Source organism: Spermophilus citellus, assembly GCF_964194105.1.
Source record: "Spermophilus citellus genome assembly, chromosome: 4".
Taxonomy (NCBI): domain Eukaryota; kingdom Metazoa; phylum Chordata; class Mammalia; order Rodentia; family Sciuridae; genus Spermophilus; species Spermophilus citellus.
This window is the reverse complement of record NC_138185.1, coordinates 159650153-159666400: the sequence shown is the minus strand read 5'-3', so window position 1 is coordinate 159666400 and position 16248 is coordinate 159650153. Positions and strand designations below refer to the sequence as shown.

Below are 16248 nucleotides of genomic sequence, written 5' to 3'. Positions count from 1 at the left end.
GTATGGCTCTGAGTTGTAATTTTGATTGTATTTCCATAGTGAAAGAAGAGAAATAGGTCATCTTACGACACTGGAAAAAGTATAGCATAGTCACTAAGAGCACAGAGGCCTGCTATGAATCCCAGCTCTGCCCTTAGCTAGCTGTGTGATCCTGGGCAGATTACTTATTCTCTCTGTGCCTCCATTTCATCTGTAAAATGGTGGAGAGGGGTATAGTTCCTATCTCACAGAGTGGTTGAAAGGATTGAATTGGTTAATACATGGTAAATGCTTAGTACAGTTTGGTATAAGTTCAATAATATTAACTTAAAAATATTGCTATGGGAAGATAGTATTTTCATAATGCTCCAACACTGGTTAGTTTAGTTGGTGCAGTTAAACAACTTGTCAGGTCTGGGGTGTAGCTTACTGGTAGAGCAGGTGCTTAGCACGCATGAGGCCCTTGGCTCTGTCCCAGTATCAAAAACACATTCATAAATAAATTTCAGATCAGTTAGTTTAATTTACTGGTCAAGTCTATCAAAAGATTGAATCAACATGTTCATGTGGATATATCTTCTTGTCCGTGTCCAAATCATTTTAGTAAAATTTTGTGATTCCTCACCCTGGAATTCAGCTGATGATAAGTATTTCTTAAATTCAATGTGTTAGTGAAACTTACTGCACAATAATCTGTGTTCCAATTTTGGGTTTTTTGGGGGTGGGGGCAGGGACAGTGGCAGTGCTGAGGATTAAACTCAGGGCGTTGTGCATGCTAGGCAAGCACTCTACCACTGAATTATATTCCAACCCCATCCATTTTAAAAAAAGCAAAACCAAAAAACCCTGCATACTTAAAATTCACTATACAACTTCCTCAGTACTAAAAATCTCTTAAAAGTATCTCTTAAAAGGCTTCCCTATTCATCTATTTTGTAATTTAATGTCATCACAAAATCAATATAATTAGAACATACAGTTTTGAAATGATGCAGAAAGCATGGATCATCAGGAAGTTTTTGAAAAATATCTCCTTTTTTAAAAAGAGAACGGAAGGCCTACAGCAGGAAATTCAGATGCTCACTAAGCAATTGGAACAGCTGCATCAGATTTACGAAGAAACTGCTCAAGAATCACCTCAGGGTGGAGAAAATTATAGGGAACAAAAAAAACCCTTGAAACGTCTAGATGGAAACATTGGTATCAATGACTTTTTTCAAAGGAAATCAGACTTGGACAGGAATAAAGTAAGAATATACTGAAGCATAGGCATTTCTTTGATAAAGGAAATGATCATATTTTATTTTATTAATGACTTTAACATTATTTAATGTTTAAAGCTATTCATACTATATATACTTCTCCTAATGGAAAAGGGGAGGATTTGCTATAGATCCTTGAAGTTTCTGATTTTATCAAAAAGCCTCTCCTCTTTCTGATTTTATCAAAAAGCCTCTCCTCTTTCCATATCTCCATTTCCTTACTGTGCACATATTTGATGTTTATTATGACAGATATGTTAATAAATATCTTAATACACTTTTAGAAGAGAATTAGAAGGAAAGGAATGCCAAGGAATGATTCTCTAATGGTGGAATTTCAGGCACAGTGACAGCTAAATATGATGAGTGTCAGTGAGGTGCATTGATGATATTCCTTGAATAATTACTGAATAAACTGTTATCTTCTCCAATTTCTGCTTCCCTGAATGTATAAGGAAAAAGGCAGTCCTAAAAGTGGGATGGAAACGAGTAGGTTGCAATTCAATTTGTTTTCAGGAAGTCCTGTTTCTATTTTGCTACCTCTTCACTGAATTACCTGTCGAACCTTAACCTATTTTATACTATTTCTATAATTGCTGTGGCTCAAGGTGTAATATCACTCACTTATTTACTAATGACTCAGTTGGCCTTTCAGCCCATTCATGCATCCAATATATATATATATATATACACACACACACACACACACACACACACACATATGTACATTTTTTTTAATTTTTAAATTTTTGTGGTGCTGAGGATTAAGCCAAGGCCCTCAAGTATGCTAAGTAAGCACTCTATCACTGAGCTATATCCTCAGCTCCAATCCAATATTTATGGAACTCTTTTTTTTTTTCGTTTTGCAGTGCTGGGTGGTAGGCAAGCATTCTACCATTGAGCTATACCTCTGGCTGGAGCTCTAAGTTTTTCTTCCAGCACTTTAGGAAATGGTGTTTTTAAAAAAATACCCATAAACCAATACAGTGGTGCACACCTATAATCCCATCTGTGTACAACTTTACCTCTAAAGAAGCTGAGGCTGGAGAATTGCAAATTGAAACTAGCTTCAGCAATTTAGCAAGACCCTATCTTAGGGAAAAAAAAAAGACAAAACAAAAACCAAAATAAAAAAACTGGGGATACAGCTCAATGGAAAACTACATCTGGGTTCAAACCCAGTACTGGGGGAAAAAAGACATATTCCATAGAATTCAAAGATGAGTGCAGCTTCTATCTCTGCTCTTACGTATGTGACTGATAATGATTCATTTCCACACAAAATTATTTTAAATGCTATATTGAAATTTAAGAATATGCAATCCAGGCGTAGTTGCACGTGCCTGGAATCCTAGCTACTCAGGATGCTGAGGCAGAAGGATCACAAGTTCAAGGGCCAGCCTCATCAACTTAGTGAGACCCTGTCTCAAATAAAAAATGAAAAGGCTAGGGATATAACTTAATGATAGGGTACCCTAGGTTTCAATTCCCAGTAAAGTGTGGGGGGAAGCTAATAACATATGATTTCCACAACCCTTTTAATCATGTTAAAAGATTTTAAGAAAAAATAATAATTTTTTAGCCCTCTTTCTTCCTCTTTCTTATCAGTAACCAATTGTGTATACAAGCATTCTTTGTAGTAACCAAGAATAAATTGTACCAGAAACATATAGGACTTATATAGGACTTATATGAACATTGCAAAATCCTAATGGGGAATATGAAATAAGATCTGCAAATGAAACATACCAAATTATCAAACAATGTCAATCACCAAAATTATAAATATGTAGATTATTAATATCTGAAAAAGTGACCCATCAGTATATTAATATTTATTTATTTATGGGTACTAGAAATTGAACCCAAGATGCTTTACCACTGAGCCACTTCCTCAGACCTTTCATTTCTCTGGTTGTACATGATGTAGAGTCGCACCATTTGTGCAATCATACATTTACCTAGGGTAATGAGTCTGTTTCATTCCACTCTCTAACCTACCCCCATGCCCCTTCCCCTCCTCCTCTCCCCTTTACACAATCCAAAGTGCCTCCATTTTGCCTCCATTTTTCCCATTCTCCCTCCCCCCATTAAGGATCAGCATCCACTTATCAGAGAGAACATTTGGCCTTTGGTTTTTGGGGATTGGTTTACTTTGCTTAGCATGATGATGTTCTCCAACTCTATCCATTTACCTGAAAATGCCATAATTTTATTCTCTTTTAATCCTGAGTAATATTCCATTGTGTACATATACCATAGTTTCTTTATCCATTCATCTTTTGAAGGGCATCTAGGTTGGTTCCACAGTTTAGCTATTGTGAATTGAGCCTCTATAAACATTGATGTGGCTGTGTCATTATAGTATGCTGATTTTAAATCCTTTGGGTATAGACCAAGGAAGGAGTGGGATGACTGGGTCAAATGGTGGTTTCATTATAGGTTTTCTTTTTTTTTAATATTTATTTTTTACTTTTACTTATACAATATCTTTATTTTTTATATTTATGTGGTGCTGAGGATCGAACCCAGTGCCTCACACATGCTAGGTGAGCTCTCTGCCACTGAGCCACAACTCCAACCTTCATTCTAGGTTTTCTAAGGAATCTCCACACTGCTTTCCAGAGTGGTTACACCAATTTGCAGTGCCACCAGCAATGTATGAGTGTGCCTTTCCCCTCACATCCTCGCCAACATTTATTGTTGAGTGTATTCTTGATAATTGCCATTCTGACTGGAATGAGATGAAATCTTACAGTAGTTTTGATATGCATTTCTCTAATTGCTAGAGATGTTGAACATTTTTCATATATTTGTTGATTGTTTTTATATCTTCTGAGAAGTGTCTGCTCAGTTCCTTAATCCACTTATTGATTGGGTTGGTTTTGGGGTATTAAGTTTTTGGAGTTTTTCATATATCCTGCAGATTAGTGCTCTATCTGATGTGCATGTAATAGAGATGTTCTCCCACTCTGTGGGCTCTCTCTTCACGTTATTGATAGTTTCCTTTGCCGAGAAGAAGCTTTCTAGTTTGAATCCATCTCATTTGTTGTTCTTTTAAACGTGTTCTGTGGAACTAATTCTTCATCTGCCATTAAGTGAAATGTAGGACAAGGCTGTGTTTTTTTGTTTTTTTTTAAAGTCCATACATTTTTAATAACAGGATTTCTCCTGGGGATATTTAAACAGACTATAAAAAGTACATAGAAAATTTTACTATTTAGTATGCTTAACTCCTCTTTTGACCAAAATACAGTACAAGAGTTCCAGACTTCCCTAGAGACAAGATAGAACAAGGGCTGTTTATTTTTAACTCTTTTGATTGTTGCTTCTGGTAGTACCTTCATTTCCCTAAATAATTTTATACTACTACATCTTGAATTTTCTATTTCAGACATTATCTGTTGATTTCATATTAAAGTTTTATCTCTCTTATACCACTTTCCCATCTAGCTATTTCCCAAATATAGTTGATATATTGATATTTGGGGAGAGATCCATAATCAATATTTACTTCACTATGACAACTAAATATTTACAAAAGTACAAAGTACTGTGTTCTTGTTACATGTCCTTTCTTGCATTCCATTTTTCCTTGTGTCTTCATATGTGTAATTTTCAACATTCATTTGTTTTTCCCTTAAATATTGTAACAAATGATCCACTAGTCTATAAAAATATGACATTTTTTTCCCTCTCTCTCTCAAAATTTTCATTTTCTTCCTTCAGACTGGGGATCTTGATTTTTACTCTATGGGTCTGGACCCAGCTGTGATACTGTGACTTTTCTTCTCTAATCTCTGAATCTCATATCTTGTTTTTTTTTTTTTTTTGGTTTACTTTCTCATTTTGCTTGGATATATCCTCCAATAACTTCCTAAGAAATGATACCGTGGGAAAGATACTTTTTCTTTGAGTACTTGCATAAATAAAAAGGTCTTTTAAAAAAAATCTTCACATTCGATTGATAATTGACTTCACTAAGAGATTAGAAAACATTAATTCTTCTAATTATCTTTGGGGCTCCAGTGTTGTTATTGAGAAAAATGTGCCATTCTTATTTTTGTTATCCAGTGTTATCTATTTTGTTTCTTTGAATGTTTTAATACATTTGCTACATTTGTCAAGATATTTTAAATAACTATTTTTTTCTCATAATAAAATTAATTCATGTGCATTATAAAGATTTATAAAGCACAGAATAGGAAAAGAATAAGACCAAAATCACCAGTAATTCCACCATTTGGAAATAACTGGTGTTATCATATATCATATTATAATGTTTTCTTTTGATTATTTTCCATACATATTATTTTTGTCTGGTTTGTTTGGTACTGGGAATTGAACCCAGGGGTATTTTGCCACTGAACCACATCCCCAACCATTTTTATTTTTTATTTAGAGACAGTGTCTCACTAAGTTACTCAGGGCCTCACTAAGTTGCTAAGGTTGGCTTTGAACTTGCAATCTCCTGTTTCAATCTTCTGAGTCACTGGACTCACAGGAGTGTGTCACCATGCCTGGCTCTTCATGCATTTTTTAAAAAATATTTACTTAGTTTTAGATGGACACAATACCTTTATTTATTTTTATGGGGTACTGAGGATCGAACCCAGTGCCCCACACATGAGAGGTAAGCACTCTATTACTGAGCTACAGCCCCAGCTCCTCAGTGCATATTTTTAACAACTGAGATAAGCATAGTTTTTCTTAATCCTGTTTCTTTCATTTAACTATACATTATTATTTTCTTTTAATAAATATTTTTAAACAATTTCTAGGGAATGTATTATTACCATATGTAATTTTCCTGACATTTGTATTTCTTTTATTTTTCATTATGAATAGAATAGTAAAGAATATCTCTGTACATGAATCTTTATACAAATACTCATTATTTTCTTAGAATACATTCCTAGAAAAGAAGAATTAATCTACACTATTGCTAAGTATTTACAAATTGTCTGTTTAACTGTTACCCTTGATAGCAATAGTCATCACTTTTATTGTAACATTTTAGTTTCCTGATTATCTTAATAATGTGTATTTATGTTAAAAAGATATTTTACTTATGTAAATATTATTAAGCCTACAGTTTATTGTTCTAGAATAGATTGGTATTATGCTAGTATAGAACATTTTAAAGCCAATTATTTATTTCAATACTGTTAATTTCTGCAAAGGAAAACTTCAGAACTCCGAATTCTCAAGTAGATAAGCATAACAAGAAGTTCAAACAATTAGAGATGTTGTTGAATATTCGGCAAAATTTACAGATTATTACAACGCCAATATTGGAGGAAAAAATTCAGAAACTTCAGAAACAGCTCAGTGATTTGAAATTATCAAATAAAAATATGAAAACTCAACTGACAAAAATAAATGTCCTTAAAGTAAGTAAAGGAAATGAAGTTTTCAAAAATTCATAAAAGTTTTGGTCCATTCCTATTTAACTGCATTAGCTCTCATTGAACTTTTTAAAGAACAAATAAATTAAAATAATTTTATATACAAACAGAATAATATGTAACATTAATATATAATGTTATTCTATAATATGTATTACTATAGGAAAATAAAATTGGATGCCTGTGAATCCATCAATCATTTTAGAAAACAGAATATTACCAATACCACTAAAGCCCCCAGGTATCCTCCTCCCTATTTCTCAAAGGTAACTGGTATTCTGAATGTTATGATGTTAAATCCCTTGCTTTTTTTTGTTTTAGTTTTATTGTAGTTTCTTATTGGGTTAATGGATAATTTTTTCTCTTCTTTGGAGCTAGATTCAGTTTTCCTATATCAAAAATAGACTGAGTTAAGCCAAATGCAAACTAAATAATTGATCAACTGATATGCTATTTTATCACCAATATTTTTCTTACTGTAGAACCAATTATTTTATCCACTTCTGTATTTGTTTAATGTAGGCTGTAAGACCTTTAAGGACATGGAAAATGTGTTAAGTTTCTTTAAATCCATGAATTCAGTTTATATAAATGCTAAATGATTATGAAAGGTAGAAATGCCTCTTAATTGAAAAATTGTGGACTATTTCTCTTTTCCATATGTGGTCATCAGCTTTTCATTGCTGTGACAAAATACCAGAGATAATCAACTTAAAAAAAAGAGAAAAAGATTTATTTTGGCTCATGGTTTCAGAGGTTTCAGACCAGGATCATTGGCTCTATTGTTTTTGGATCTGTGATGACACACCCTTCAACACATGAGATTTTGGAGGAAATTTCAGATCTAAGTCATAATCATACCTCGTTTCAAAGAGAGATGGGAAAAAAAAAAAACCACGAGTTATCAAGCCTGTCTGTTTTTTATAGGAGATCAACTCACAGTCATCTCCTCTCTTTCATTCACATTTTACCCTCTCATAGGACAAAACAATTATGAAGCTCAGGCAATCTTTAACAAAAGTTGAAACAATGAAGGAGAAGGTAGTTATGAATATAGATGATTTGAAAACTACATCGGACTCTGCAGAGCAAGAAGCAAGATCAGACAAAGAGAAGGCCCGTCAGATGTTTGATACTGTCACTCCTGAGCTCTCCATAGCCAAGAATGCGCTTGAAGTGTCAGGACAAGAACAAGAGGTTTTTTTTCTTAAGTTAATTTAGTTGGAATGATAAACACACCCACCTCAACTTACACTAACTTAGACAAAACAGAATTTATTGACTTATGGTATCAAAAACAGGTTAAACTAATCTCTGTGAAGTCAGAGATGAACCTAGGCCCCAGGACTAGCACCAGGCACTTTACAGGACTTTTTTTCACTGTCTTCTTGGCATCTGTGTGACAGTTTGTCTGACTACCAGTGTTTTTTTTTTTTTTCCTATGACAGGAAGTATGGTCAATGACAGCCATGGAGTTTCATATTTAGTTCTTGTAATGGGAGAGAAAAATTCCAGAAGGAATCTTATTGGGCCAGCTTAAATCAAGTGTTTCTCCCTGGAGAATCCCACAATGGCTTAGGAATGGGATATGTGATTATTTTAGTTTGGAGGATAGGGTCATGTTAGAGAATGGAAGCTCAGAGGAAACCATGTATGTTATTGTTTGTGTCACATTCTAGAATAGAATGACACTTCTAAACTTGCTTAGATTTTTCACTATACTTATAAAGCAAATTTGTTTCCTTTTCTCTTCCTTCCTTTTTTTTTTCTCTTTTTCTTGTCCCTTTTCTTTTCAGTGCTTGGGATCCAATCCCAGGGCTTCACTACAAGGCAAATATTTTAACAGACTTTTTAAAAGGCTAACTGATCATTTTGGGCCACTCTTAAAGTATATGTCACATCTCCATATTAGTTGCTTAAAAAATTTGAAACTTTTCCAAATTCTTGATGATATGCTCAAAGCAGACTCAGGAGGCTGGGACAAGAGGATCACAAGTTCAAAGCCAGCCTTGGAAACTTAGCAAGGCCCTAACCAACTTACTGAGACCCTGTTTTGATTAAAACAAAACAAAACAAAACAAAAACACCAAAGTCATAAGATTAGTGTTTTCTTTCTCTCTCTCTGCATCTTTGTCTCTTTCCCTCTATTTTCTGCATATTCATTTTCTTTTCTTTTTATTTTTTTTAGTTGTAGTTGGACACAATACCTTTATTCCATTCATTTATTTTTATGTGGTGCTGAGGATCGAACCCAGGGCCCCGCGCATGCCAGGCGAGCGCTCTACTGCTGAGCCACAATTCCAGCCCCTGAATATTCATTTTCTTTTTTTTTTATATATATATTTATTTTTTAGTTCTCGGCGGACACAACATCTTTGTTGGTATGTGGTGCTGAGGATCGAACCCGGGCCGCACGCATGCCAGTCGAGCGCGCTACCGCTTAAGCCACATCCCCAGCCCTGAATATTCATTTTCTATGTTGTTTTTATCCCTCTTTTCAATGCCCCTTATATTTTCAGTAAAGTCTATTCCCCTTTGGTCACTTTTTTTTTTTTTTAAATGTGCCAGGGATTGAACCCAGTGCCTCACCACATGCTAGGCAAGTGCTCTACCACCGAGCCACAACCCCGGCCCTCCTTTGGTCACTTTGTAGTTCACGCCTCATTTATGAAAAGATTTTCTGTTATTATGCCTGATTTCAATGATCATATCTTCTGTATTCATTAGACATCTTGGACATGGTTTTATTCTGAATTATTAAATGTATAATTCAAAGAAAGGTGTTGTTGTTGTTTTCCATGTCTTCAAATCCTCATTTAATTAAGATTTAATTCACTTCAGGATTTTGTGTCAAACATGTTTCCTGTGCTTTGTGACTGTTTTTTTTTTTTGGGGGGGGGCATATTTTCATCACCTAAACAGTTTTGATAATACTGCTTATTCTTAAAGCAGTTATTTTTGAGGGAGAACTGAGGATTGAACCCAAGGGAGCTTTACTACTGAGCTACATCCCCAGGCCTTTTTATTTTGAGAGGTTCTCACTAAGTTGCTGAGGCTGGCCTGAAATTTGGAATCCTCCTATCCTCAGCCTACCAAGTTGCTGGGATTATAGGCGTGTGCCACTCCACCTGACTCTTCCTAAAGCAATTCTCTATGGATATTAATTTGCCATTTATCTGTTCAATTTGAAATCCTTTTAATTTTCATGTTTCTTCTTTAGTAGCTGTAGGTTGGGTTTACTTACTAGGTTTCTTAACTCAATACCGCCCTCTTTTGTTGAGGTGGTAGATGCAGTTTTTGAAGTTCACTAGAACAAGCCTTTTATTTTGGGGGTAGGAATTTGTGTGATGTATGATTCTGCCATACTCTTCTGTTTGTATATGTCTTTTAATTTCATTGTTTACTTCTTCCTTTTCCTTTATTACCAAGCCACTGAGAAACACTTCACCCTTCCAAACTCTCCAACCTCCCCTTGCCCTCTAGAACTACCATTTCTGGTCTTTATGCTTTCAGGCCTCTTTCTTTTCCTTCCTCACTATCAGGTTTCAGATTTATTCTCTGTATTTCCCCATTTGAGAACTATCCCATTTCCTGGGGGTAAGGCTATCTGTGTTCTACAACAGTGGAAACGAGTAGCACCCTCCTCTGGAGCTGCCCCTACTAGTTTAGGATATTCATTTCCACTCAATGCAGATTGAAGGCTGTGATATTCTTTAGTTGTTTTAAGCATGGATTTATGGGTGATTTTTTTTTTTAGTTTTAGGTGGACACAATATCTTTATTTTTTATGTGGTGCTGCTGAGAATTGAACCCAGTGCCTCACACATGCTAGGCGAGCACGCTACCACTTGAGCCACATCCCTAGCCCCTTATGGGTGGTTTTTATTTGTGCTCTTTCTAGATCACTGTGGCTTTTGGAGTATGGATGGATATATATTTAAGGGACTTCTATTATCATAAAGCACACCAGAAGTCTAAAAAGTGTGGTTGTGCATATGTTGTCCCAGTTCCTTAAGAGGCTGAGGCTGGAGGATCACTTGAGCCCAAGGGTTGGAGGCCAGCCTGGGCAACATAGTAAAATCCCCATCTCAAACAACAGCAGCAACAAAATTTAATTGCCTTATGGGTGAAAAACATTAAGATGTAAAAAAAATAGGTCTAATCTACTAAAGTGTAAACATAAGAAAAATATAAAGGAAATTCTAAAGAATTATTGGAATAGAAGAGACTAATTTTCTAGCTTAAAAATACCATTTGAATGTAGCATATATTACATTTAAAAAGAAAAGCTGAATAAGACCAAATTTCTAATATTAATTTCATTGTGCAAAATAAATTGGTGACTGAAACTAATGACATATCTTGATTTTTGTGGGTGGTTCTTTATAGCTTGGTGACTTTCGAGAAACTATTTTGAAGATGTTGGGATTTGACATGAAAACAGCAGACAAAGAAATCATCAATCAGTTAAAGCTTATTATACAAGTTTATGAAATATCTAACAAATCAAAGATTGCTTCTGATTGTGAGACTGGACAAGATAATGAATAAACAAGTTCTGCCTTTTAATTGCTGCCAAGAACTGAGCAGATATAGCTGTTTCCTACGGCATCTTGAATATGCTGTATCATGAATAAAATGCAGTGGAAAAATTTTACTTAAGTCTCTTCTCTCCTGTGATGTTTGGCACTTAACATGTCTTTGTAAATAATCTTGTTCAATACCTTTATTATAGTCTATTTTGGATTGCTACTTTGTAATACATAACAATTATCTAATGACCTTTAATCACTAGCTATATTTTTAGCAGAATGCGAATCAGAAACTTGTATTCTTAGTTGAAATATTTATATTCATAGTTAACAGTCTGTTTCTAGAATGAACAAGTTATTGGGTTAAAAAAAAAAAAACCTTTAAGAGGGGCTGTGGCTATGGCTGTAGCTAAGTGGTATAGTGATTGCCTTGCATGTGTGAGGCACTAGATTCGATCCTCAGCACTACTTAAAAATAAGTAAATAAAGTATTGTGTCCATCTACAACTAAAAATAAAATCCCCCTTAAGAATCCAGGTAAAGTTAAATTCTGTAATTTGAATCTATCTTATACATTTTATTAACAGAGTATGAATAGCAAATATGAAATGTTGAGGGGTAGAAAGGTCTTTGACAATTCTTGTCAGGCAATAGACTACATTGTTTTTTATTTTCCTAACATTTAATAGTGTCTGTCAGTGTTTCCCTAATGGTAGGTTGATTTCTAAGTTTATGGGCTTTTTAAAAATAGTATAATTTCTAATATATTTCATTTAAAAGTAGGAAATTGTTCATCTTCCAAGGTGGTCTTAGATTTACCCAATATGTCCTCTGTGGGAACAGGTCAGAATTTGAACAAGCATGTGGGATTCAATGTCTGTTATGGTCACTGCAAAGGGTCTCTTGTTTGGCTTAGTTTTGGAGGGCTTCTTAGCATGGGAGGGATCAGGTTATATTGGACCTTACAGAAGTAGCACTTTGGAAGAAAATGATTATATAAAATACCCATTTAAGGAAAAATGAGAATCACCTTCTAAATCGTCATAGTTGTGACTCTCTGTATGCCAAGGAATCTTGATATACTTCAAGAACTACAGGATTTTAAGCAGAATGTGAATCAGAAACTTGTATTCTTAGTTGAAATATTTCAAAATTTAAGGGGAAACAGTGATCTTTAACATCTATCAGGAAAGTACATGAGTACTAGTTTCAAGTAGTTTATAATTTCAACATTTGATCACTTTGTTTCTTTTGATAACATCTTTGTGATAAAAACTGCCCAGAACTTTTGTAAATTTACTGCCAAGTGAGGCCCATCAGTTGGTATCCCTACCAAGGAAGCTGACGTGCAAACCTGAGGAATAAGGCACTCTTTCCCTGGACTTTAGGATACATGGCTGGAACATAAAAAAACTTGCTTATCCTTCCTCCGAAGAATTCCCTTGATCCTTGGTTTAATCCCAGTATATGGGGGTGGGGAGTAATATTCTTGGTCTAGCAAAAGAGAAAATGTGGGGTACACCCTGCCTGGAACAGGAACTGGCTATTCACAGAAGAGGGATTGTAAAAAGTGTTACTGTGTTAATTCTGAGCAAGTTAGGGAGAGTTACCCTTCAAATATCTGGGACAATTTTTTCTAGAAATGCTTTCAATCCAAATCACTGCACATTGTTCTTCAAGGACAGATGTAGATATAGTGTTTAGATAACTGGTTCTCAAGATGCATCAGAATCACCTAATAAACTTTCTTTTTTCTAGTCCTATTAGAGGTTCCAGCTCAGGTATTTTTCTCAAAGCTTCCTAAGTATAAAAATTGATAAAATTACTTGGGAAAACTGTTAATTAATTTCCTGGGTCACCATAACAAATAAAGATTGTTGGCTGAAATAAAAATAGGTAAATATATAGGTAGAAAAATTAAGACAATGCAAATTTTTTATCTTATAGTTTTGGAGGTCTCACTGGGCTTAAAAATCAAGTTGTTGGTAGAGCTGTGTCCCTCAGGAAAGAGGAAAATCTTTTTCTTTATCTTTTCCAACTTCTAGAGGTTGCCAACATTATTGGCTCATTGCCTCCTTCCTCCATCTTTAAATCTAGGGTCAGTAGGGTGCAGTAGGGTATGCCTGTAATCCCAGTGACTCTGGAGGCTGAGGCAGGAGGACCTGAAAGTTTGAGGGCAACCCCAGCAACTTAGTAAGACATGTTTCAAAAATAAAAAGGGGGTGGTGGTAGAGCATCTCTGGGTACAATTTCCAGTACCACAGAAATAAATACAGGGTCATCAGGCCATCCCCAATTTTGCCATACTACTATTTCTCTGGTTCTCCTCTGCTCTACTTGCCTCCCTCTTCCCCATGTAAGAGCCCTTGTGATTATATTGGGCCCACCTGAGCAATCAAGAATGAAGTCCCTTTTTAAATTGTTTATTTTGTCATACTAGGGATAGAACTGATGGCTCACACTTGCTAGGCAAGTGCTCTCCAGCCGTGATGTCCCTTTTTAAGATGATTAACAACCCTCATTCTTTTTTGCCATACAACTTAATACAGGTGCCAGGGATAAGGGCATAGTTATTTATTGTGCCTACCATAGTTAACAACTACTAAAATTGAATACATTTATGCTTTATGAATAGGCAATTCTACTCCTACGTATATAACTAGCAAATGTGTGTATATTATACAAAAAGACATTTACAAGATTATTTATGGCAGCATTGCTTATAATCGTCCCAAACTCTCATCTACCAAAAAAAAAAAAAAAAAGAAAAAAAAAGTAAATAAGTGTGGCAACCAAATGCATTGGTTAAGCATTCAGAACTCCTTTGGGATTGAACAAGAAGTCAACTGAAATGCTAAATTTCTCAGGGTCAGAAACTAGAAGGTGGTTATGAGGCCAGAACCTAAGAGATGGCAAACATAGGTTTGAGGAAAAGGGGTAAATTTATGGGGTTCTCTTAAGCAAGGTGATAAGATTCAAGTATGTATGGGGGAGAAAGTAATGGGATATAAGCCCTTGTTCTTACTGAACTTGACACTAAACAGCTTTGCACACTTGATAAAGTCCTGGCACTTCTTTGAACTCGAATTTTATATCGAAATTAAAGAATGTGACCTGGATTCCTGAGTTCTGTGAGATTCCAGGCAGCCCCAACTACTCTGGCAGAACATGTTCTGGTTAGATTAAAGGAGCTCTTTACCCGCAAAAGACAGGAGCCAGTGGGCACAGCCACTAGGTACATTCTGATACAGGCTCCTTTCCTCAACAGCCAAACAACGTGTCTTCAGGCGTTGACAGTCTGAGATCAGCCTCCTCCCTCAGCCACCTAGCCCCGCCTTTCCCCTACAAGAAGTCCCCTTCCGCAAAGAGGAACACCCTATTCAATATCCTACGGTGCAAAACGTCCCAGCCCCAAGTCCTCCGCTTACGTGGCGACCACGTTCTAGTACATGAGTCCCTTATGGGATTCCCACTGTAGGTGCGGCCAAACTGGCGGAGCGACTTCTCGGAACAGTCCGCTAGCGTCCAACAGTTCAGGGAACCCGCACTACTGCGCCTGTGCGGCGAAAGGGTGGGGTATTCAACTGTGGTGGGTGCTGGTGCTCAACGCTGCTGGCGGGAGAGAGCAAAGAAAAAAACGAAGGCCCTCAGAAATGGCTGTTAGGGGAAATGATAGGTTGGTGGAAAGAGCCGGTGCAGAGCGCGCCTCTGACCGGGGTGGGACCCGCCTCCGTTCCAGCCAATCAGGGCGCGGGGCGGGGCGGCCTGGCGGGATCCGTTTCGCGGGCTCTGGAGGCGCGTCTCCGCTACGAATCTGCGCCCTGGGGACACTTTGCTGTGTCTAGGCTTCTCGAGAAAGTTCTGCTCCGCCCCGTGCAGCAGCGACTGCAGACCTTGAGCTTGGTCGTTTGGACGGCTCCCGACTGTCTCACAGTCGCGCCACCGACAGTGGTCGGGGCTGGCCTCTCATTCCTAAGGTCTGAGATGGAGCCAGTGACTTTTTAAAAAAACTCGTGAGCGAACCTGGTGCCAGCCAAGGTTGAAGCCCCGTGGCTGTTTCAGCCCCGCTGTGCTGGGAAGGGTGACCGAACTGGAGGGTGCGTGGTTCCCCGCCCCAGACCTGGGGTTGGAGCACGGACGCGGGCCGCGGGTCCGCGAGTCCGCGAGATGAGGTTGACCCTCCGAGCGCACGCTCCTCCCTGTAGGCGTCCCTCCGGGAGCAGGACTGAGTTTGGCATTTGCTCCCGGAACCTGCGGGACCGACAAGGCAGCTGGGGTGTGGGTGAGGACGGTCCCGCTGGGCGCCGGGTCCGCTGAATCTGCTTTCTCTGCACCAGCACCTGGCTAGGTTCTTACCGAGCCCGGGTTACAAACCCCCCATATAGTTCAGTCGTCCAGATAGATCACTTAGGACCTGACCAGTTAGCTGTTTCTTAAGTAGCCTGTTTCAACTAATGGCACGGTTTATTATTACTCGGGTTCTTTTTTGGGGGGTGGGTGCTGGGGAGCTCTTTGGGTATTTTTTTTCCTCATACTTAAATTCGGAGAATATTTTACAGTACCCCCGTATATGGAATTAGAAAATTTCGTTTGGTTTCATTGGCAGTTTTGTTGAGGTATAATCTACATACCATAAAAATGCACCCATTTTAAGTGTATGGTTTAGTGATTTTAGTGTACGGTCATGTGTGGATTTATGAAAGGAACACTTCAACAAAATGCGTTCTTAGTCAATTTCGACCATGATAGAGTGTGAACTAAGAGGACTACATGGTCACTAAGCAATATAACTTTTTGGACCCCATTGTAAATGTGGTCAGTCCTTTATTGAAAAGTCATTATTCCACACATGACTATTTCCAGAGTTGTTCAACAGGAAATCTTGATAGCACCCCTACCACCACCACCACCACCACCACCACCACCACACACACACACACACACACACACACACACACACACACACAATTTGACCTTCTACAGATACGATGTAACACAAGGGCCCTTGAAAGTGTATACTTAGGGCTGGGGTTGTGGCTCAGTGGCAGAACACTTGCCTAGCATGTG

The 16248-nt window shown here is 37.2% G+C and overlaps 1 protein-coding gene across 1 annotated transcript in view; it reads left to right on the top strand.

The window, feature by feature from the left end:
- LOC308646705 (uncharacterized protein) overlaps positions 1-11287 on the top strand; it is a 47470-nt gene extending 36183 nt beyond the window's left edge. Inside the window, exons 10-13 of the mRNA XM_081290000.1 lie at positions 1026-1226; positions 6425-6634; positions 7631-7846; positions 11039-11287. Of these exons, the coding sequence (XP_081146126.1) occupies positions 1026-1226; positions 6425-6634; positions 7631-7846; positions 11039-11200 (789 nt within the window). The 3' untranslated portion in view covers positions 11201-11287. The remainder of the gene's footprint in view (positions 1-1025; positions 1227-6424; positions 6635-7630; positions 7847-11038) is intronic.
- Positions 11288-16248: the final 4961 nt, after the last annotated feature.